At 52.3% G+C, this 24,279-nt stretch overlaps 1 protein-coding gene across 1 annotated transcript in view; it reads right to left on the reverse strand.

Annotated features, from left to right (window-relative positions):
* RPS6KA2 (ribosomal protein S6 kinase, 90kDa, polypeptide 2) overlaps positions 1-24,279 on the reverse strand; it is a 186,487-nt gene that overhangs the window by 3,930 nt on the left and 158,278 nt on the right. The window contains exons 12-18 of the mRNA XM_012659274.1: positions 22,200-22,330; positions 21,017-21,142; positions 9,820-9,909; positions 8,378-8,536; positions 6,137-6,298; positions 3,209-3,285; positions 1,840-1,957 (exon numbers count right to left, since the gene is read on the reverse strand). Coding sequence (XP_012514728.1) covers positions 1,840-1,957; positions 3,209-3,285; positions 6,137-6,298; positions 8,378-8,536; positions 9,820-9,909; positions 21,017-21,142; positions 22,200-22,330 — 863 coding nt within the window. The remainder of the gene's footprint in view (positions 1-1,839; positions 1,958-3,208; positions 3,286-6,136; positions 6,299-8,377; positions 8,537-9,819; positions 9,910-21,016; positions 21,143-22,199; positions 22,331-24,279) is intronic.

Below are 24,279 nucleotides of genomic sequence, written 5' to 3' on the forward strand. Positions count from 1 at the left end.
GGGTTCCATGTGTGGGGAGCAGGGGCTGTGGGTTCCAGGTGTGGGGAGCAGGGGCTGCGGGTTCCAGGTGTGGGGAGTAGGGACTCTGGGTTCCAGGTGTGGGGAACAGGCACTGTGGGTTCCGTGTGTGGGGAGCAGGGGCTGCGGGTTCTAGGTGTGGGGAGCAGGGGAGGACGAGGCACCGGGAGAAGATGAGGGGTGGTGGTGGGACTGGCAAGGGCCGGAAGGGGTGGCAAGGACCTGGGGGCCAGCAAAGCCCTCGCCTGTGGCAGCGATCTTGACGCCCTCAGGCTTGCGTTTCTCCCTTCGTGACCCTTTCTCCCGGCTCCCTACTCCTGCTTCCGAGATCGCCTTCCAAACAGACCCCCGGACCCACGCCCTGGTCTGAGGCTCTACTTTGGGAACCAGAACTAAGACAACGCCTGCACTCCTTTGAGACAGAGTGAATGCGTGGACGGGGGCGCCTGACAGCGAGGGTGTGACACACGGGAAGCGCTCACTACATGCCAGCTGCCATCACCTCCATCACCACCTCTGCCATCATCTCTGCCACCTTCACTTCCATCATCACCTCCACCACCATCATCTGCACCATCACCTCTGCCACCATCACCTCTGCCATCATCTCCATCATCACCTGCACCATCACCTCTGCCACCATCATTTCCACCATCGCCTCCATCACCACCTCCTCCATCATCTCTGCCATCACCTCTGCCACCATCACTTCCATCATCACCTCCTCCATCATCACCTGTACCATCACCTCTGCCACCATCACCTCTGCCATCTCCTCCATCACCTCTGCCACCATCACCTCCGACATCATCTCCATCATCACCTGCACCATCACCTCTGCCACCATCATTTCCACCACTGCCTCCATCATCACCTCTATCATCTCTGCCACCATTGCTTCTGCCACTGTCACCTCCGCTATCACCTCCATCATCACCTCTGCCGTCACCTCCACCACCATCTCCTTCGCCGTCACGCCCACCACCACTGCATGAGGTCACACAGCGATGGTAACAGCAGAGTTGGAAGTAGAACCCCAGACTCCTCCCTTCCTCTAGCCCTTCCACGGAACTCAGGAAATAGGCTGCTGGTGGTGCACACCAGTGGTCGGATTACAGCAGGAACACACCTCAGTGCCAGAGCTCCACCTGATCAGCCTGCGAACAATCAGGGCAGACATTCAGCAACATCACTGAAAGCATGGTGGTTAATTTTTTGTGTCAACTTGGCTGGGCGACGGCCCATTGGGCAAATACCAGTCTAGATGTTTCTGTGAAAATATTTTTCAAACATGACTAACATTTAAATCAGTCAACTGTGAGCAAAGCAGTTACTCCGCAATGTGGGTGGGCCTCATCCCATCAGTCGAAGGCCTTAATAGAAAAGGACCACACTCCCCTGAGGAAGGGGATTCTGCCCGCGGATGGCCTCTGGAGCCCAGCGGCAGCGTCACCTCTTCTCGGGGCTCCCACTGCCTCCTGCCCTGCGGATCTCAGCCTTTCCTGCCCCCGTAGTCACGTGAACCAATTCCTTGAAAACAGATCTCTGTTTCTCTCTAAGTACACCCCTCCACACATATCTTTCTGGTTCTGTTTCTCTGGAGAAACCCATCTTAGCCTGATACTAAGTCAGTAGAAAATGCGAATGTGCTATAAAATAGCTTTGCAAATATTTCTTTTAAGCTGAGAGCCTTAAAAAACTGAGGACAAAATATCTCTTTTATTTATACAAAAGATAAATAACATCTAGCATCCTCACAAATAATATGGCTATCGTGGAATGGCCATATTCAAGGAGTAAAATATCAGCACGCGTACTCACCTTCGCTGCGTCGGATATGGAATCCCAGTTCCCCCCGGCGAGGGCGAACTTCCCACTGCCGATCCTGGCCAGGATCTCCTCGGGAGTGTCATCCGGGCCGTTGGCAAAAGGGGTGAATCTGCGTAATGAGATAATTTATGGCAATGAGCTTCCATTTTATGACATAAAATAAAGTTTACTAGTTAATATCACCACTTTGTTGTTAAAAAGAATACCTATTTGCTTTTCCCTGCTGTGCTGTGAATCGGGGATTCACGGTAAAGCAGAATTTATTTCCTAATGCTGTGACCATTTTCCTCCCTCGGTCAATGAGGCAGGTGAAGAATTCCCTGTGGACCCCAGGGTTTAGCCCTTCTAGACCCTTTCTGGTCGCGCAGGTGATGGCGTGGTCCAGCGGTTTGCCTGGTGATTCGGTTTCCATGGTGATGGTGTGGCACCATGGATGAGAGCTTGAGACTTAAAGTCTGAGAGACCCATGGTTGATCTGTTACCAACTCTGGGTTCTTTGACACATTAATTTTTTGAGCCTCAATTGCAAATACAAAGTGTACGCAAGAGTGCACATAAAATGCTAGCACGGCACTGGCAGCGTCTCAGTGTGTGATTGATGTTGTTCTCCCACCTCTGAGGGTGTGTAGATCTGCTTTCCCAGAAAAGGAATTGTGTGGATTCTAACAGCACTTCCTTTAGTGGCAAGGTCTGTGATCCAAGCTTTACGTAAAGGCAAAGTGAGTGTCAGAAGAATCGTGGAACAGCCTAACAGTGTGGCATCAGGAGGAAGCTGCAATTCCTTCCTTTGCTGTTGCCGTCCTCAGAGCACAGCTCTGTGTTCCTGAGCCACGCTCCTTAGCTGCAGACACGACCTACCGATTACGAGACACCTACGAAGCAGGCCATTCCATTCGTTCTTGTGACGGCATTTTGTCCATTTGCTACAGCAAGCAGGATTGGATGGCTCTGGTCCTATTTTTTTGTCTCCATTTAAGTATTTCATAAACTTAACAATGTTAGGAACCAGTGAATCTCACACGATCCTAGACCTTCCTGCCTGGCAGGAGCCACGGAGTGTCCTCTTTTCACCCAGAGGTGAGAGAAGAGAGGCCGATTCCTGCTGGGGGTTTAGCCCAGGACTCTGGGCCAGTGCAGGGTAGAGCTCACACTGGAATGAAGCATCCGGACGGCAGGCCCAGGCCTTTCTGTACGTGTCTCCTCACCAGGAACCGGCTCATGCACGGTCGATGCTACGGAAGCCTGAGAGCCTCCCCCAGGAGCCTGGGAGTGCTGGCATGTGCGTAGTGTTTGCCCACACTTGAACACCAGGTCGGGCTCCTGCCCCGTGCACCCATGGCAAGCACGCCGCCACCCTTACCCCGCCAGCATGGTGTACAGCAGGATCCCCAGACTCCAGACGTCACACGCTGCATCATACCCTTGACGTTTCAGGACCTAGATGGGGACAAGAGACCACGGATAAGAGCTTCGCTAAGGAAACTGGGGTTTTTAGCATGTTTCTCCAACGGCACCCTAAGCTGGGGGGGAGGGGCCCGGCAGGAGGACAGCGCTGTGTCTTCAGTGAGACCGTCGTTAGGAACGCAGGGCGGACCCCACCGTGCTGCACTCGGTCCCCTCGCAGGCGGCCACACAGCGAGCCACAGCTCTTGGCAGACGCATGGCCGACTGAGCAGGAGGCGCTTAATTTTCAAGGCGTGGGAATTTTTTTATCACGGTAAACTATGCACAACATAAAATTTCCCATCTGCACCCCGTGTAAGCGTCCAGGTCGGTGGCATTAAGAACGTTCTCACTGTTGTGCCACCATCACCACCGTCTACCTGCAGAACACTCCCATCTTCCCAAACTGGAGCTCTGTCCCCATTCAACTCCCCAGCCCCTCCTCCGCCCAGGCCACTCTGCCTCTGTGACACTGACTCCTTGGGGACCTCTTATAATGTGACTGGCTCACTTCACTTAGCATGACATCTTCAAGTTCCGTCTGTGTTGCAATGTGTGTCCAAATGTCCTCACTTTTTAATGCTGACTAGAATTCCAGTGCATACAGTTGATGCGCGCACACTTGTTTCCGTTCATCCGCTGCTGGGTCACTTCTCACCCCCACCTTTTGGCCGCCGTGAACGACGCAGCTACGAACGCGAGCGGACCAATACCTGTTTGCGTCCCTGCCTTCAATTCTCTTGGGCGTAAGTGGAATTTCTGAATTACATGATAGTTCCATGTTTAATTTTTTGAGAACTGTTGGAGCAGAAACATGTCACTGTATCCCAGAACTGCATCCTTCAGGAGTGGGCGATCCCCGGATACACTTGCAGTCGAGCAACGATACAGAAGCAGTAGGTGCTCGCAGATTACTGCAGACTGCCGGAGGCAGCGTTACTTGCGCAGTCGGGAACTGTGTTCAGTCTCCGCAGAGACGCGGGCAAGAAGCCTGTCCTTTCCTCTCTGTGTCCTACCAGCGTGCGCTGTGACCCCGACGTGGTGCGTGTCCAGCCAGGACACGCTGAATGGATGGAGCTCTCGTTGGTCAAGTCCTCGCCTCATGATTCATGAGCCGAGTGATCTTTAAAAGTCGCTCAAACACATCGAGCTCATTTTTTCTGAATGTGTGGAAGGTGGCTGATGGTTTGCACCCCGTCCGCCTCACACGGTGTGTGGGAGTGAAAGTGGAACATATTGGTCAAAGTGCTCTGTAAATAGTGAAGCAAGGGAACACTCGAAGGCATTCTATAATCCACAAACTCAACGCCGGGGGAGACCAGAATGTGCCAGCTCAAAATGTCCCTCCCGGGTGTGAGCACGGAGCTGAAGGCAGAGCGGCAGCAGCAGACGCAGCAGAACCCCGGCCTCCCTGTTTGCCTGAGTCAGGACATGGACTTACGGGGACAAAAGGTGTCCCGCCCCTCTCCAGGGAGGACGCAGGTTAACGGGCCTGCAGCTGTGTTGCTGGCAGACTCTACCCACCAGCTCTTTGCCTTTCCTGCAGGTGCCGCCCCTGGAGACCCGGAGTCCTTCTCCTCCGTCTTGTCTCCACTCTAACAGCTCACTGTTCCTTGCCGAAGGTGCTGTATGAGCTGGGACTCAGAGCCACCCCTTTGAGAACAGCTCCTTCCCTGGGTGTCGCCGTGCAGATGTGAAATACACATGTTAATAAACCTTCATTTGTTTTTCCCCGTTAATCTGTTTTTTGTTTCAGGGGTCCATTCCAACTAAGCACCTATGAGGGTTAAGGAAAAATTGACTAGATAAGGCATTAACAGAGGCTTATAACCAGGTTATTTTGAAAGGGGCCACAGGTTGCTCGCGTGTCCGGATAACTCCTGGAACCCAGCAGTGGCCTTTCAGCCCACTCTGCTGGCCGTGTGTCCATCCACGGCGCACACAGACCTTCGCTGCGGCCCATGGCTGTGGGCTGCCCCTCAGACAGCTGCTAGACCCGCCACTAGGTGCCAGGCACGCCCTTCTCCGAGGACTTGGTGCGCTCGGCTCCGCTCACGCCAGCACGGCGCTGACACAGAATCCGATGTCTGCTTTTATTCCCAGCTCTCTCCTCCCCGTCCACCAGCACATCAGCCTCTGCGCTCCCCTTCCTCTATTCGCCATGGCTCAGGGGCTCACGGCTGCTTTTCTAAAAAGCAAGACACCAAACTTATCTTCATAAACATATCGATGACTTCAGAACCTAACGGAAGTCGTCCCCAGGAAACAGGAAAAGGGAGAAGTTCACAAGGTGGCCTTGCTGAGATTCTCTGACGTAGCCGCGGATTTATATGAGCTGCAATCACCACAGAACCCCAATATTCTTAAATCTGATAGCTGCTAACTTGCTTCTCTCAGGAAAAGCAATCTGGAGCAAGAACTGTGGTGCAAGGAGAATCGTAAACTTCACTGTCTCCCGTGGTGTTAGATGCATCCCCATCACAGAGCGCCCGTCAGCTCCGCGTCCTCTTGCACGAAGAGCGTGATGGCGTTATTTCTCACACCAACTTGGAACAAATATGCAGATTGGGTCTAAATTGTCTATAGCATGATGACAATTTTACATGACAGTGTCACCATTTGAAAGTTTTTCCAAATAGGGACATAAAATGATAAAAATAACTGAACAGGGTTGGTGGTAGATTCAAAGGGCTGGGAAGGGTCTCATTTCCGTTTCTTAACAGCACAGCTAAGTGTGTCAAGGTGCCTCAGGCATACCAAACCGTCCAGTTACTTTGCAGGCAGCAGAAAGCAGGGGCTGCTTAGGGACTGACGCCCGAATTCCCACTGGCTGGACAGCGCTTACCTCGGGGGCCACAAAGTTCACCGTGTAGCAAGGTGTCATCAGCAGCCCGTTCTCAGCGCGCAGCTGCTTGGCAAACCCGAAGTCGCAGATGCGGATGGATTCAGGGTTTCCAGACTCGTCCACGTACAGGATGTTACTGGGCTTCAGGTCTCGATGGACCACCTGGAAGGCAGGAGGCATCACACTTGACGTGGGGCCAGGATGGGCAGGAGAGTGGATGGGGGAGCGCTCAGAAGGTCGGGGGTCACCCTCGAACTGTCTGCTCAGGGTAGATCTGCAGCATAACGCGGCCGCTGTTTTCTCCGCACCCTGTGTTGGCCACTCAGGGCCGAGCACCCAGTGTTACTTGCAGGTACTGAATGGCATTCGAGCAGATGAGTAAGCAAGCACCTGTCTGAGATGCGGGCACAGCTCACTGCAGCTGTTATAGAAACGGAAACGCGGTGAGTTCGGGTAACGGGAATAAGAAGGTATTTAAAGATTATATTCGCTCATTAAGTATTCACCATGTGCCAAGCACTGTTAGGTGCTGGGGACGCACCAGTGGGTGGCACAGACCAGGTGGCTGCTGTCACAGGCACACTGACCCGTGGGGGGACGGGCAGGAGCCAAGTGCTCACGCAGACACTGCGTGATCTCACCTGTCCCCTGGGGACCGCCAGCTGTGCGGATGGGGCGCACACCTCGGAGCAGAGCGGACATTTAGAGCACAAGGCGATGTCTTCTGAGGGACACAGGGCTATTGTGAGGACATGTGGTGTGGCCTCGCACAGCTTGGAGGCTGAATGTCTCCATTGTCCCGTCAAATCCAGTGGGAGGACCGAGTGGGAGATCGAGCCCCACTTACGGAGGCCCCGAAGACAAGGAAGTGGAAGGCTCTGGTTTCACTCCACTTCCTCCCCTCATTCCACAGAAACAAGCTGCAAAACACATCATGCAAAGGGCTTCCCCTAGAGAGTCTGCCTGTTCTGGGAAGCCTGGAAGTGCTTAGCACCCCCCAGCCACGGCGGCCACACAAAACGAACCCCGGGGGGGCCCGGAAAGAAAGCCCCCCGGTCAAAAAAGAACAAAATTTAAAACCCAAAAACAACCAAAAAACGGCTGGCCAACAAGGGAATGCCGGGTCCCAAGAAGGGGAAAAAAAAATCCCCAAAACAAAAGGGGGCCAAGGGCCACCCCCCCCCCGGGAAGGGGGGTCTGGGGCTGAGAGCCGGGCTGAACCTCGGTGGCTGCGCACCCACGTGTGACCTCAGGCAAGATCCTCAACATTCCTGTGCTCCAGGCTCCGCACCTGCACCACGGGTGTGTCTGGGGTTTAGGAGCAGCTTAGAACAGAACCTGGAACACGCCCCTGGTTTGGCCCACGAGGGCCTCTGCTCTTGCTGTCCTTTCTGTCTACAGTGTCCCTTTGCATTGGCTGATGAATCCAACTTTACCTGTCGCAAGTAACGAAAATGCTAAATTTCCTTTTATCAAGGCCAAAGTATTTTTTTTTGCTAAAATTCATCCACATAAATTTAATTTATTAACATAGCTTCTGGATACACTATGTATACAAGTGATTTTAGACCCGTGAAGGGTAGCAGAATGTGTCACCCCAAAATATGCCACTTTGCCAATGAGGATTATTTGAGCTGAAGACAATTGAGAAGACACAGACGTAAGAGAAGCTCTCTGCCCTCCGGCTATTTGCCCAAAAGCAGGACACAAATTGGTAAAGGTGTCCCCTCCCCTCTGGGCCAGGAAGGACAGCAGTTAATCGCCAGGACAATGCCAGACCCCGGCCACCCTGGAGCCCCAGAGTCGCCCACGCGGCAAACCTTTCTGACCGGCCCTTGTCTCCCGGGTCCCTCACGTTCGCCTCCCACGGTTCGCTCCCCAGAAACTCGAGGTCCTTTCCCTTGTCCGGTCACTTCCCTGCAGACGCGCTGTTCTTTGTTGAGATGCTGCATGAGCCCGAGTCCCGACTGCCCTGTGAGCTACTCGCAGCGAGTGCTCCCAAGCGTGCGAGACGCACCTGTTCGTAACCCATCTGCTTCTCTCCCGCCAGCCTGTCTTTGCCAGAGTGACCCACAGGCCTTGGCCGGAGAAGCCGGGATGGGCAGGGGAATAGAGAATTTTTCCTCCCCTACACCCTCACTGAGGCACGGAAGGAATTCAAAGACAACCTGGATTACCAGCTCTAGAACCCACAAACTCCTCCATAATTCCAGCCCCCCACCCGCCCGCCGGGTCGCTCACCCCCTGGGAGTGCAGGTAGTCCATGGTCTTGGCGATGGTGCACAGCACGTCACTGGCCTCGCGCTCCGAGAAGCACCTCTGCCGGAGGATGCGGTCCAGGAGCTCCCCGCCGCGCATCAGCTCCATCACCAGGTACACGTACTTGCCGTCATCGTAGACCTGGGCGGGAGAGGGCGCACGGACCTCAGAGTCAAGGCGTCACCGCGGATGCCTCCCTGGGCCACTGGCTCCTGTGACCGCTCCGGAAGAGGCAGAAGAGGGGAGTGGGCGGGGGAGGCCGGGCTCTCAGGGTCCCCTGGGAGGGAAACGAGCAGATGGCCATTCCCACCCCTCTAGGAGGCTCTTTTTAGGATGAAAACAGCTTTAACATCCTCTGTTAAGCAGGCACCGAGTGAGCTGGGCCTGAAGAGCGCACAGTGGGATGTTTGGGCTTTTAGCTGAGATGAATCATCTCACACGCTTGCCCAGCCTCTCCGAGGCGGAGATATCTGGATGTTAAGAAACGTGGGAGTCGACACACCACCAGGCAAGGACAGCTCCCTAGGGCAGCGCTTCCCAAACTTCAGTGTGCACCGGATCCCGGGGGGTCCTGCTTAGTGCATGCTCTGCTCCCACATTTCCAACCGGCTTCCCAGGGATGGCTATGCTGTCGCCCCGCGGCTGGGCGCTGGGAGGGCGCGGGGAGGGCAGATCTGAGCCACCTCACCAGGGCAGGGCTGCAGCTTCCGTCCACGCTAGCTTTAGTCTCATGAACGTGGCTATTTTGATGCCTAGCTGGCATGTTAAGACCAGGGGCACACAGCAGTCACCATGCGTAAGGGAAGCCAAGGGAGTGTCAATACTTTTTGGCTCTGGGTGCATGATGCAGGGTTCATTTTGAAGTTCCAGGGTGAGGGGCAAGAGGGAAAAAACCGTCTCCTCTCTCCCCTCTGGACCCCCAGCCCTACACCCCGGCCTTTGTGTGGTGCTGTGGGGCCTCCCGAAGGGCTCAACGTGGCTGATTCCTGCTGCCCCTCCCCCCGCACTGGGGAAAGAACCAGCAGGGTCCCAAAGAGACCAGCGTCATAGCCAGGGCCCCCTCTGGCATCGGATCTGAGCCAGCCCCTCTCACCGCTTCCTTCCCTTCCATTTTCGTTATATTTAGAAATGGCAACGAGAAACACCTCCTCTAGGTTATAACGCACACGAGTTATGTCTTCCTCTCGGATGCTCAGGAGGAGCGGGGGGTGGGAGGCTGTAAAGGGTTCGAGTAAACACTCGGCACGTCAGCCCCTGTGGTTTAGATGTGAGCAGTAGAAACAGGCTCAGGCTCACAAGCCTGGGCAGGATGAGCCGCTGCTGAAGTGTGCAGAAATCTTGCACTAAATAAACGCTAGCTTTTTCTGTGTCCGTTGAACAAGCAAAAAGCAAGCAAACGTCGTTGCTGCACGGAGACCACTTACGTCTTTGAGGGTGATGATGTTCGGGTGCTGGCCGTACCTCAGGAGGATCTCGATCTCTTCCGAGGGGTCTCTTTTACTCTTGTCGATGATCTGGAACAAACGCACGCGCCACTGAGAGGCCGGCCCGGCCCACTCCCCGCCCCGACCAGGAGAACGTGAACTTGCCTGGAAGTCCACGCCGGACCTTTCTTTCCCAACGAGTATGAGATGGACATTTTACAAAATGCCTTCAGACACTAATTTTAAGATATTACAAAGTTGGGAGGTAAGGCAGGGGTGGGGAGCTCTCGCGGGTACCCCGACAACAGAACGTGCGTCCATCCACTCCGCGGGCCGCGGCTGGGCGGCCCGAGCTTTCGCTTCCCTCCATCCAAGATGAGCCTCCAGCCACCGCACGCCCCCGCTGCTCTGTGAGCCACACGCCGGCACCAAGGCGGAGTGGCGCTCACAGCTCTCGCCAAGGGACCCTGGGAAGGAGTGCAGGTGGCGCTGCTCCACCGCCTAGACACACACGAGCTCTGCCTCATCTCTGCCCCTCCGCTACTCAGCACGTGTGTCCAATGTCCTAGGGTACCAGGTAAAGTTGTCTCGCCCCACGGAAACAGATGGCTAATACCTCCAGAGGTACCTTAATCATGGCCTCTGCCCCCACCGCGGTGGGGTGGGCATGGTGGGGCCCCACGCGGCGGGGGTGGGGAACTTCCAGATCGCCAAGTGCGGCCCCTCGACCGAATCCAAACTTCATAGAACAAATCCCTTTATTGAAAGGATTTGTTCGGTAAAATTTGGATTCAGTCAAAAGGCTGCACTCAAGGATCCAGAGGCCACATGTGGCCCCAAGGCCGCAGGTCCCCATCCCGGAGGGGAATCAACAACATGTATGCTGCAAACAATGCTCGGAACGGAAGAAACCCCTTCCCGGCAGGGATGTGCTCTAGCTCTCACATCGGTTCCACCTGCTTTTAAATTGTTCGCTCCTTGGAGAACGTACAGTCATCTTACCGGAGTGTGGGGGTGAAAGGTCAAAGACTCTCAGTGAGCTCTGCATACCCCCTCGTGCTTGTCTCTGGATGCGCCAAGCTCGGGTGGCACTCGACCCACTGCAGGCGCTCTGTCCCTTGGCCCCTTCTTCCCCTCCCCCTCGCTGTTACAAAAACTCACCACAGTGTCAGTGCCCTCCCCGTGGTGGTTTTAAAGGACGCTTGGCCAAGCCCACCGCTCAGCTCTGATCGCGCCACTGCCCTGTGCTGTGTGCGTGCTCACAGGTGCACTTTTAGGCAGGTGGAAAAGTTAGCCTCCCTTTCTGGACACGAAATTTTCTCCTTCTGCTACATCTGATTCCACTTTTAGCTAGAGCACTAGGATTACCACTTCTATTCCCGACATAAGCCAACAGATAATTCATCGTTGTAAACCAGAGACGTTTTTAAAGGATCATTCGACAAGGAGGAGGGGTTCCTTCAAATGCCGAAGCCTAACTGGGTGCCGGGAGGCTTGTCCTACGCCCTTGGGTGGGATGCCAGCAACAGGGTGTCAGAACTCCAGCACCCTGACCACCTGTGGCCGTCCCTCTCTCAGGGCAATTGGAGAAGGTTAAAGTATATTCATGGACTTTTAAAAAAATTTTAGTAGCAGGTTCAATTTTTTTCCAAATACAGTTTCACGATGAAGTGCTGTATCCTTGGCTCGAGTCTGTTCTGTCACTCCCACGGTGGGCAGGATGCCGAAAGACAAGAGAGGAATCCCCGAGTCCTCTGCCAGGGACGACCTTCAAGACACAGGAAGTGGGAAAAGCAAACGCGGGCAGGTGCATCCTACTCTGCCACTTGTGTTAGAAACGGGAAAAATAATGTAAACAGACACATCTACTTCCCTGTGTACGCGTAAAATAGCCCTGGAAGGAAAGAGGAAAAACATTAACAACTTTGCCTTCCGTGGGGAGGGCGGCTAGAAGCTGGGGGGCTGTGGCAGGAGGTGACCCTGCCTTATTCTCACGTGTATTTTTTGAATTTTGAACCATGTGAACATATTTATTCAAAAAATTAAAAAAATTTCAAAATGTGTTTCATAAGCTGATATTTGAGAACAATATGTACTTACAAAAAATCTGAGATTAAGAATAACTGACTTATCTATTAACTCTAGAATTTATTTTATTTCTACAAGTTCTTTTGTCATAAGTTTTAAGAAAAAGTCAATTTTTAAAGATATATGACCTTAAAAATCCTGCTTACTTTAAAAGAAATTTTCAAATTGTAATAAAAGCACGCATGTGCAAATGTGAGGCACACTAAATCTGAACAGTTTGGAGGCATTATCTGGTTAATGTGTTATAATTTGATACACATTTGAGCATGCATGTTGATTTTTATTACATTTTAAATATCCTATTTAAACCTTTCTTAATCTTTCAATTGCTTGGCAGAACTCCCAAAGCACCTCTGCCAACAGTTGAACACCATAAATCAGATGTCCTCTAAAGTAGCTTTTGGGGAAACAAAGGAATGTAAAAGAAGATTCTAGGTCCAGGTCCCATGGGGCATGAGACTGCTGTTTCCTTTGCAGGGGAAACCAGCTGTCCTTCAGCCAACCTCTGGTTTGCACTCAAGGTGAGAGCACTGCGGTGGGCGTGGCGGCTCTGCCTGTGGCCACTGCGCTTGTTGGCACTTGAACTTGTGTGTCTGCAGGCTCAGCTCCTGGCGAGGGCCGGGAGGGTGGAGGAAGGCGTCCATTCCTCCCGGGAGGGCACATGGAACGGCGGCTTATGGCCCAGCCCTTGAGCCAGCTTGTCCCTGGCTGGGCCCTGGCTTCACTGTCTACTCTCACAGAGTAGGAAAAAAGAGTCCTAGCAGAGAAAGGGAGCAGGGAGGTGTGACTCTTGGTCCCCGAGCAGACAGCGCAGCCCGTGCACGGGACAGCAGGCCCAGGAGACACGTCTTGAGCATATGGTTCAGAACATCAGGGAACGAACTGTCGAGTGACCATCAGTGATTTCTTCTCTATGGGGTCGGATTCTTGGGATTGACATTGTCACACTTGTTTCTAATTAGAGCAAGCCCAGGGGGATTGAGGTCCTCATTTGAGAATAGTATTGTTTTATGATCTTTAGCACGCAACAAAACCGAGGGAGGAATTCCCCGGAGGGAGGCGTGTTTCCCAATGCGGGCTCCTCTCTCCAGGCTGGTGCTCAGATAATATCCACGAACCACAAGGAAGGGGCAGCTCAGCTTCCGCTCAGTCTCCCGTTCTCATCTGCACCCCGTGCGGAGCCCCAGTGGTCAGACTCTCACCCCGGCTGGTGAACAGGCGCTCCCCAGCGCCGCTGTCTGAAAAACCGCGTATTTCTACTTCCTTAGACACGCTCAGTCAACGCGTCTAAATACCCAGGAGGCAATTCTGGCCTGAAGGATGGATGGCAGGTGACAGGGATTTTTCTCAAGAGTGAGCACGTAGGTATGCGTCAAACACGTGGTAGTTCCTGGTGGCTGAAGTTGGTAAGATTTCACCACCCTCAACCCACTTTGCCTCCTCCTCTTTGGGCTTTGTATTTCTCCATCTTCCTTGTCTCTTCCGGGGCACTGAGCAACCTGCAGGGCTGGGCTCTGAGGCCTTGACTAGGGAGCTGGCGCCGTCGGCTCGCAGGACGGCCTCGGTAGGCTGGGCACTCCCCCGCCTTGCCAAAGGGTCAATATCGTATTTGAAACAAGGACAGCAGAGCATGTAATCACGTGTAGAATTTAACACACACCTTCTCCTGTAAAACTGATTTAAACAAAAGACACAGAGAAAGAGCTCCGATTTTTTCTTGGTGGAAAAAATTAAAATTTACATGCCAATCAGTTCTCCTTCTAAAAATAAGCTCTATTCATGCCGAACATCTGTCTTAATTCCATTTCTTTTTTGGTTGACAGATTACATACACGGCATGAAAACGAGACCAGCAACGCTAACATTATTGTAAATGGTCTGATGTGAAAGCAAGTTGGAGCTCGTCCTGGGAGAGCCTGCCCAAGCCTCGGTCGTGCGTGGAGAGGCCATGCTTCGTCACTGTAATTAAGAACTGGGTGACTCACTCTCTCACACGATTCTAACGAGCTCACTCTATTTTTATCCCATCCTATTGCTAAAGCAAACTAGGGGACTTTTAATTAATAACATGAACACGGAAAGGTGGAGTAGCTATGCGGTAAGGCTCTGCTTCCCTCCAGGGAAATCTGGCCACCGCTGACGGGTCAAGCCCGTGTCCCCTGCGGCCTTTCAGGCGAGTGAAGGAGAGGTTTGACCGTGGCGCTGCCAATGGACAGGCACGTGCCGCGCCTGCGTGTCCGGAGACGCAAGGGCCAGGAGAACAAGCTGGAACGACAGTGAGGCGCATTTAACTTCAAATGCTCGCGTGACATTCCACTTTCTGCAAAAGCCTCCGGTTCCGTGATCAATAGAATTCCTAAATGGCTAGATTTTGAGTTCCCTGAGAGGAGGTTTGCATTCTCATCTAGAACCTAGCCCTGTGTCTGCTCAGAAAAAGCAGCCAATAAAAAAAATGCTGTGTCAATGAATGAAAGTAACCGGCTTTCTGGACAAGGGGAGCTGTGCAGAGCGAAATGCATTCTATGGGCAAGAAGTGCTCTAGCGAACAATTATAGTATAAACTGTGATTTAAAAAATTCAAATTTGAAGTAAAGCTCCTGACTCATACTTCTCCTTTAATCAATACTTATCCTTGACACTACCAAGGATTATAACAAAGGACGATGAGAAGCCTCTTCGTCTACCCACTAAGATTTAGTTAGCTCCTGCCAAGTGCCAGACTTTCTCGAGGTGCCAGAACGACAGCAAACCCAAAACAAAGCCCTTGTTCCCTGGCGCGGACGCCTGAGCGGGCTATGCACACAGATAGGAAACAATCCACGTGCTGTGAAGAAGGAAATGCAGGTGGAGGAGGACGGAGGGACAGGAGAGGAGCGGGAAGACCCTCTGGATAAGGACACCCTCGCCCTGCTAGCAGAGACCCCTGGGGACGAGACAGCGGCACGCGGGTGCTGGGGAGGAAAGTTCCAGGCACAGGGAAGCAGGCGCAGCATCGCCCGCTGGCAGTTTCATGTGCTTTGGGAGCAGCGTGGAGGTTGGTCCCGTCAGAGCGGAGCAGGCAGGGGGGACGGACAACGGGGGCAGAGGGGGCTAAGAGGCAACAGAGGACAGGGTCACAGGCGCCTTCCTGGTGGCGGCAAGGACTTTGGATTCTGAGCAAGATGGAAAACCACTGGAGGAGGGTTTTGAGCAGGGCAAGGACGAGATCCAACCCAGGTTTTAGGAGTTTAATTTTGCCTGCTGTGCAGAAAATAGACAGTGACAGGCAGAAGTGGGCACAGGGAGGCCGTGCGGAAGCCACAGAAACAGCCCAGGCAAGGCACAGCCGCTGCTCGGCCTGGGGTAGAAGCAGAGGACGGGCTGGGTCTGGAGCTTTCTGGAGAGTGAGCGGATCAGGCGACTCATAGATCAAGGCTGCAGAACTGGAAGGACGGAGCGGCCTGGGGGACAGAGCCACGGCTCCCGAAGGCCCTCCCGTCCTCCTCGACCCTGTGAATGTGCCGCCTTACACAAGCCAACATTCCTGTAGTGAATTAACTCTGACACGTGTATACAGTTGGCCCTTGAACAATGTGGGGGTGGGGGACACAGGCCCCCCAGGCAGTCAAAAATCTACACATAACTTTTGACTCCCCAAAACTTAACTGCTAATAGCTTCCTGTTGACCGGACACCTTACCAATAACATAAACAGTGGATTAACACATGTTTCGTATGTTATCTGTATAACGTACCGTATGCTTACAATAAAGTGAGCTAGAGAAAGGAAAGTGTTACTAAGGAAAATCGTAAAGAAGAGAAGCTACATTGACAGGGCTGCACTGCATTTATCGACACCATGAGTTTATATCATCTGTTTACGCTATGCACCGTCTGTCTGCCATGGTGGCAGCCACAGCTCAGACCTCGGTCTCTGGTATCTGTCAAGCAATTTGACTTTTTCTTGTAATATCGTGACTTTGCTTCTTGGGAGCACGTCCAGCATCACAGTGGCACTTCCTATGGGTCCCACGGTGCTATTCGAGGTTTACAGTGTTGCACTAAATACAATGAAAAATGTGAGGTAACCTCCAGAGATCACTGTTTACTGCAATTCGGAATTTACAGGAGAGATGAACTGCTTACACGGAGATCATTAGCATCTCTCAGGGTTTTACCTGGATACTCACAAGACATGAGCTCACTACAACAGTAACAGGAGAATTATCTCAGCCCTACACACTGTACTAGCTAATTTTATGCAGTTTGATTTAATAGTGCATCTTTACATTTGTTTATGCTTCTCTTGACTGCAGATGACACCATGTAAGTGTCTGTGTTTGTGTGTGCAAGTTTTGATAAATTTTAATTTTTTATAATAGATTTGTGTATATTTTATAGTAGTAAATGATAAAATAGACTAGCATCTACATATTTTATGCATGAATGACATATCCGACTTTTTCTTATTTTTTTGATATTTCTAGGTTATGCAGGTCATCTCTGAGTTTTTTCACATTGTCACAAATCTCCAAACAATTTTCTAACACATTTATCGAAAAAAATCTGCCTAAGTGGACACTCAACATTGAAACCTGTCTTGTTCAAGGGGCAACTGCATAGATTTTCATATTCATATATATTTCCCCTACCAATATAATGCCAGGAAGCCTTCCAAATCTGCACTGTCTAGAATATGTACCTGATTACGCTAACCCATACAGACTGAAGAACAAAATAAAAATAAATAACTCTCTCTCTCAATTCTTACAAAGTGAGTACAGCACCTTTGATGAAATAAGAATATTTTTTCTTTCAAATACATCTCTCCCCTTCCTTTCAATCCTACTCAGCCACATTTACCTTGAACACTTGGTAATTCCATTTTAATCTCATTGTAAATGAAGGGTGCCCTTAGGCTCGGACATCTGTGCGGTTACACGTCACGTTATTTCAAAGTCCTGTGCAATTTCGTCTAACAATTGCCTCCTGGGACTGGTTACACAAACAGAGGCGGACAAGTCTTACATTAGAGCACTCAGCTGTTCTGTCCCAGTGCAATGGCTCCCCGTTATTAGAAAGTAGGGCACATCTGTTCAGTGACAATAGGTCTGATAAAAGAAAGAGGAAGTTCTGAGAGAACATAATAGCTTTTCTCATCCAACCATGAGAACCCTGGCTGGGGGTGCCGGGCAGTGCCCTACACCCGATCCATCCCAAAACAGTGTTTGTGAGGAGGAAGAGCGTGCGTACCCTGCCCTCCTGCCCGAGGCCACACTGTCCTGGAGGAGGACCCTGGACTCCTAGCACTGCTGGCCGAAGTCCAGAGGGAGGGGCCGGGCCTAGGATTCAGATTCTCATTCAACCCACGGGAACTTCGTTGTGGTTACACGCAGGGCACTGTGCTAAATAAAGGTTTTAGAGTCGGTCTCACTAATTTCAGGGCCAATTTCAGTTATCACTTCCCAAAACCTTTAGCATAGTGCCCCACACGTAGCAGGGGCGCAATTTAAAAATGTGGCTGCAAATAAACACGTAACTGGTGATCTCGTTGACCGGGAACGGCCTTGGGTAACTCGGTTTAAGCATGACCTTAAATGTAGTTTATACGATGACAGGGTAATCACGGTGGCAAAGTTAGGAACCTATAAGATGCAGAAATAACTTAAAGCAAAAACGTAATGCTACTCCAGGGCTGTGAGAACCACCGTGGCCCCACAGCAGCCCCCAGGCCTGGCACCCGACCCGCACAGAGGCTGAGAGCCACCCACCCTCCTCCGGACCTGCTCTCTGTGTCGCCGCTGGGCTGCAGCCAGGGGCTGCGCTGCCGCGCCTGCAAACACCGAGCTCTTGGTCAGATTATCATCCTGCTACTAAAACAGTCACCAGAAACCCCGCCCCGTCTCCACAATGTCAGTCTCCTGGACCTTATCTCCCGGGACCCACCCCTACCCAGAAGGATGCTCTGGGCCGGGCTTCTCAATCTGGTCTTGGGGCCTGTCCTGTGCATTGTAGGATGTTACGTGGCATCTCTGACCTGTATTTGCCAAGGCCAGTAGCACCCCCTGCTCCAGCTGTGAAAACCAAAATAGCTCCTGACATTGCCAGTGTCCCCTGGGTGGCAAGATTCCCCCAACTGGGTATGACTGTCGTCGGCAGAAACCACCGGATTTGGGTCACAGTCCTCGCTGCCAGTCAAGACTGCCACATTCTCTTTCTGCTCATTGCTCAGGGGAACGCTTCCGAACATCCCTGAAGCTGTGCAAGGAGGACGCGCGGTCCCGCGCTGACCGCACCGCCTCTGAGCGCAGCGGGCCCTTCCCCACCGCGAGCCCCGGGCGGACTTGCACAGCCGGGCCGGGAAGCCGCTCAAGGGGCACCTGAGAGCCTACAGCCGGATTCTGGGGACCGAATCTCAGCAGGACATGTGCTGAGTTGATATTCAGCTCCCACGCCAACGATTAACGGCCACATTTTTGGTTCCGTGTTACGCTAGAAAACATTCAACTTCGCGGTTTCTTAGTTCCCCCATTGGTAAGTGGGGACGCTGCTGCTCGTCAGCGAGTGAGCTGACCCGGGAGAAAGCCAAACAATGTTTCCATCGCAATGTTTCTGCCCTGTGTTGAGGCAGCGCTGGGCACCCGCGCCCCTCCTAAATGTCCAGCCCTTTGCCAAGAAGCTCTTTGGCACCAGCTGGCCCGTCTCTGAAGGAAATACGGACAGGGGTGTCACCCTTAGGGAAACGAACCTGCCACCACTCCCATTATCTGAAATAGCTCTGGGCCGCGGGTCCTCAGGGCCACCTGGGCCACCAGCCGCATCTCACTGAGAAGTCCCTGGGCTGGCGGGCGCTGCTCCTTCCTGGGTGGGGTTAATTTAAGCATCTTCCCGACGGGAAGTTATGACCCCCCTGTAGTTTCGGAGGGGATGAGCGAGATCCCCGTCACACCCACCAGCTACACTCGTCCAGGGAACTTCAAGGCTAGTAAAAAAAGAAACAGGAAGATGTGGCTCTTCCTTCTACTGTCCCTTGGAGCCACAGCGCCTGGCTCCGTCCCCAGGAGAGCCGCTGTTGAAACTCCACTGAGTTTGGCCTCCGCAGGTCCTTGGGCACCGAGCTATAAGCCATTGAACAAAGCTGAGTTCAGATGGTGCCTTTATATAAGAGTTGGATATGGGGCTGTTAGGAGGAGACATACCACTGCCCTTGTCAATGGGGGATTTATTCGCAGAGCACAAAACAGGCGCTGATCAGCCTCACGGTCGCGGGCTGTTTCTGGAAGGGCACCGCGGTCACAGAGCTGGTCAAACAATAGACTTGTGTCTTTGCGCTCACTGGCAGGCCGCGTTTGTTTCTAGGACTGCTGCTGGCCACCCGATAAACAATCTAAAGAAATTCTGTGAGAGACGACCCACGCAGAAGAAATTCTAAGAAGTCCATGCACGCTTATGAAGCGAATGTGGAGTACATTTCAAAGTGTAAGTGGAACTCTGGTCTAGAGCGGAACGCAGGCCACCACTGCTACATCTGGACATGGGGACGGCGTCGGGAAACAGCAGGTGTCCACCCTTCAAACCGTCCCAATGACGAGATAGAAGAGCAAGAAAAAATAACCCCCCAGCAGCCCAAATCCCAGAAGTCCACCAAGCCCCCGTGCCACGTGCTGGAGCAGGCATCGCTTCACAGCAAGACGGCACTCTAATGCCACTGATGACATTCTAGCACGACAGTGACCCTCCCTCACTGCAGTCCCACCCCAGTGTCCCAGGAAATGTAAAGCATGACACCTCTGCTTCCTTTGACCTGTCATGTGCTCACGACACTGGGCAGAATGACCATGGAGACTATCAGAGGGACTCCCAAACTAATTGCCCCACCAGACTTAAACATTCTTTTTTGCTTGAGAAATTCAAGATAAATTTGTCAATAATCCATAAATTCCTGACCCAAACTAAACCAAGGGACCCGAGGTTTTGGCTGCTGTCTGCTGTGACAAGGCCGGGCACTGCCCAGTGCAAGGAGCACACGGTGGACGTGCCCAGAGAGTACTTGCGGCTCCACCTTTTTAAAGAACTTCCGTTTTCACAGAACGGCAGTGGAGCTGTGAACAAATCAGCATGGAATGGGGTCACTTCCCAGCAGTCCCTGATTTGGACAATCTTTTCAGAGTTCAGGAAAATCACAATTCATGAAAATTACTCCTCTGATGCTCCTGCCCAGCTGGGCGGGTTCCATCTCCCCCCAAATGTTCTTGGAAGAGCTGGGGCAGCACCACGTGCTGCAGACGTGTTTGGGGAGAAGCCAGGATGGTCCCAGTCACGGTGGCGGCACGGCGAGGACCTCGCTCCTCCAGAGCCTGGAGCGCAGCCCCGGGGGAGCGCGGTGGAGTCTGGAGCGCCTCTCCCTGTCTTGTCGAGAGGACGCACAGTGTAGCGTGTGCTTTGTTCATACACTGGACTCTGATTAGCAGGAAGCTTTACCTTTAATCTACATTTTGCTACCCAGAAAACTCTAGAGATGGGCACGCTGGATTCCCAGATCAAACATTCAATCTAGCAGCAATTACAGAAGCTAAAGGCACTACGCACAGACTGTCAAGCTGGATCACAGATGTGTTTCCAGGTACTGTTCTTGACGGTTGGGACTAAAACGACGCGCTCCCTGCTGAAGTTTTTGCAAATAATACCAGTTTACACTTCTATGTATTTCTTTGATTATTTTTGAGTGGCTGTGTTTTCCTCTCTCCCTCCCTCCCTCTCTCTCTTTTCTTTCCCTCTTCCCCCTGCCAAATGCTATGCCTGTCGCCCAACTCCATGTTCTCAAAATACTGGGGACACGAAGCTTTTATTCTGGGTATATATTACACGTAAAGCTACTAAAGGAGGTCAGTTCCTACATGTTGGATGTCACTGAAAATATTCATGACTTGCAAAACAATCTTTCAGCGGGTGGCCTCATGTCAAAGCAGACTAAACGCCATCGTATCAGAGCGTGGAAACTGGCAAGCGGAGAGACAATTTGCTGGGGCTCAGGTGTTCCTGCCAGGGTCAGTGCACGGCCAAGCACCCACACCGTGCTCACATCTGCACCGTTCTCGCACGGGGCACAGCCCTAGCCACGCCCGCCTCACCTTCACGGCGTACTCCGCGTCGGTGGCTTTGTGCACACACCGCTTGCACACCGAGTAGGAGCCCACCCCGATGTCCTCCTTGATCTCGTAGCCATCGGTGAAGTGGATGTTGTTCCCATGCAGTTGCTGTGGAGGGACGGAGAGAAGGGAAGCCCGTCAGGACGCGCTCACGAAGGCATGGCGCAACCGCATGCACACGGGACGGGGGCAAAGGCTGGACTGTGCACCCGAGGACGGTGAGCCCAGGTCACAGAGCTACTCAGTGCCGGCCCTAGATCTAAGTCCCAGCCTCTCTGGGTCCTTGGGTTATGACTCTTAATTTTGAGACGCCAGATCATTCTGCGTCCCCTGGCTGGCCACGTTCCTCCCAAAGATCTGGGAAAGGGTCATCCAGAAGTGGAAAGAGGGACGTGCCTGCAGCTGCCGGGCGTGTGGCTCTGCCGCCCGCGTCCAGAGCGAGAATCTGGACCGACACATCCCAGAGGAAACACGGCTGCAGGAAGTCCGAGGCTCAGCCTGCTCCACCTGCGTCCACAGCCCCGCGCCACCCGCTCCTGACAGAGGCAAGAGGCCACCAAGGCAGTGCACACTGTCACAGCAAGCGTCCACTTTACACTGGCTGTATTTTTCCAAAAGGCCACAGGGAGAGAGGCAGCATGGAAATCCAAGGGCATCCAGTTCACCCTGACTCTGTTCTTCGGTGAGTTTAATTATAATCCCTTCCTAGAGTTCTCCTAGGGTAAGCAGTGTAATTCTGGTTACACTTACAAGGGGGAAACTCCTTATAAAAATGCAACCTTCCATGGACCTCCCAAAGACTACTGTGTTTCGTGATAGGAAAATGACACCCACAGATCAAAGTGCCATCTTGGGGCACTGGCTGGACTCCATGTAGCAGAGACGCCCGAGTCCCCAGCCACAAACACACTGTGGTGACATCTTCTAGGACTTCTCTTCCTTCTTGAAGACAAATGTGAAGTAGGTACTGAGCGAGCTCAGACCACCCTGGGGACCACTGTGGGGGACGGCCACGGAAGACGCTCGGGAGCAAGGGGAATGTCGGGAAGAAGACTGTCGTCCGTCCACCCTGGCACCCAGCACCCAGCTGTTGGAGGCCATGGCGGACACCAGGGTCAAGCGTCAGCCGTGCTACCCCCGACCCAGGGGAGGCAAGCGGAGTTACCTGCACGATCGGGTGGACTGGAACTTTGTGCAGGTCTTGCTGCGAGGGCTCCTGGACCAGGCTTGAGGCCACAAAACTGAATCCTCTGAACAGGTGGTGAGCGTTGGCACTCGGGGGCATGCCGGGAGAGTCTGCGGGACAGTGGCAAGGTCAGACCTCACGAGAGCTGCGCAACCTCGGGCTGAAATGATAGCGTGTGCGTGTGCGTGTGTGTGTGTGTGTGTGTGTGTGTGTGTGGAGTGTGCATGTATGTGCATGTGCGCGTGTGTTGGAGGAGAGGGCAAAACAGACATGTAGACATGCTGAACCAGATGAAACTACTTTATTTTGGGTAGTGCTAATGGTTTGATTTTTAAACGGCAAAAATGCCTAGAATAAAAACTTTAGGATACTAAATATTCTTAATCACAATCCTCCACCCCTACTCACTCCAGACTGAGATAAAAAGCCGCCAATAACCTCAGGATGGAATTGTCGGGGCACGTCAATACTGCATTCTTGGCATCTGGTTTCTGGGTTTGAAAGGTTCCCCCAACACCCGCGCCACAACCTGCATAGCTCTGTGTGTGGCTTGGGGACAGTGCTCTGCCCTTCAGGGACATTTGGGCAAAGTTGCTCCTGTCGCCAGCATGGCAGGGCTATGAAGGAACAATTTCCTTCAACTGTGATTTTTCTGAGCTCTGTAAGAGTCGTTCAAAAGCAAGACTGCTGCAAGACTGATCCCATTTCCAGTCTCTGGTTAAGAAAATATCTGCATCGTACAGAACAGACGAGAGGCTGGACTGTCCATGGTGCCAAGAGCTCCCAGAGATCAATGACAAAGAGCAGAGGAAGAAGTCCTGGTGGTCGTCACAACTACGCAAAGACATTCAAGCTCTCTAAAGAGCGGCACGATCATATTAAATAACACTTTTGCCTAACGAATTAGCAAAAATCAAAGTGTGAAATAAAATAAAATCTTACCCCCCGCCAGCCGACTGAATGGACCTTCTCTTGGCCAAGGGGACCCCAGAAATATCCTAAAGCTGAGTTGCTGGCCATGAAAAGCCCCCCTTCCTTCTTGGAGATTTCCTTGCAAGACAAAGCTTGAACCACACCCGCAGGCCCTCAATGTCCTTAACGATCCCTTGAGTCTGGGTATATGTCCCGTGGCTTGTCTCTGATTAACGGAATTCCTCAACTTAAAACATTCCAAGCCTTCATTTCTTTAACCAATTACAAATCAAAGAATCTTTAAGCCTACCTATATCCTGTAATCCCCTGCTTAGAGATGTCCTGCCTTTCGGGGACAGACCAATGTACACCTCCCATGTACTGACTTATGACTTTACATGTAATCCATCTCCCTGAAACGTATAAAACCGAACTGTCACCCAACCACAGCGAGTCCACTTGCTCAAGGCTTCTTGGGTGTGGCTCTGGGCCACGGTCCTCATACTTGGCTCAGAATAAACGTCTTTAAATTATTTTACAGAGTTTGGGTTCTTTTCCGTTAACAGAAGTAATCAGTCGCATCCAGGTATTAGCCGGGGGTGGGCAACCTTCCACCTGTGAGAGGGGCACAAACTGGCATACCCTTCTCAAGGTCGATTGGGTCGTGCCTGTCAAACTTTAAGGTTGGCATGTCCTCTGAAGACCAACTTTACATTCAGGAATTCATCCTACAGAATTACTGTCAAAAGTGCTTAGAAATAAACGTAGAAAATGCTTGCTTTAGCAATCTACGAGGGCTGTCTGGAAAGTATCCAGCCATTGTTAATATAATTTTTCCTATTACACGGCTGGATACTTTCCGGACAGCCCTTGTATGTTACAGTAAAACAATGGAGATGACCTAAGTGCCCACGATCCAGGAGTCCACGGCATGACCAGTAGGTCCACCCACGCCCAGTGCTCCGGAATGACACGTGAGTGACATCAGCAAGTAACATGGGCTGCGGCCGGGCCAGCTGACGCGGAAGCGTATTCCTAATAGTTTGTCAAGTTAAAAAAAGAAAAAGCAAGCTGTAGGACAACATGGAGTACACAGACATTGTTAAAAAAAGACTTTAAGTATGTATTTTCAAGGAGAAGATAACTT

This window comes from Propithecus coquereli, unplaced genomic scaffold (assembly GCF_000956105.1).
Source record: "Propithecus coquereli isolate 6110/MARCELLA unplaced genomic scaffold, Pcoq_1.0 Scaffold601, whole genome shotgun sequence".
NCBI classification, from domain to species: domain Eukaryota; kingdom Metazoa; phylum Chordata; class Mammalia; order Primates; family Indriidae; genus Propithecus; species Propithecus coquereli.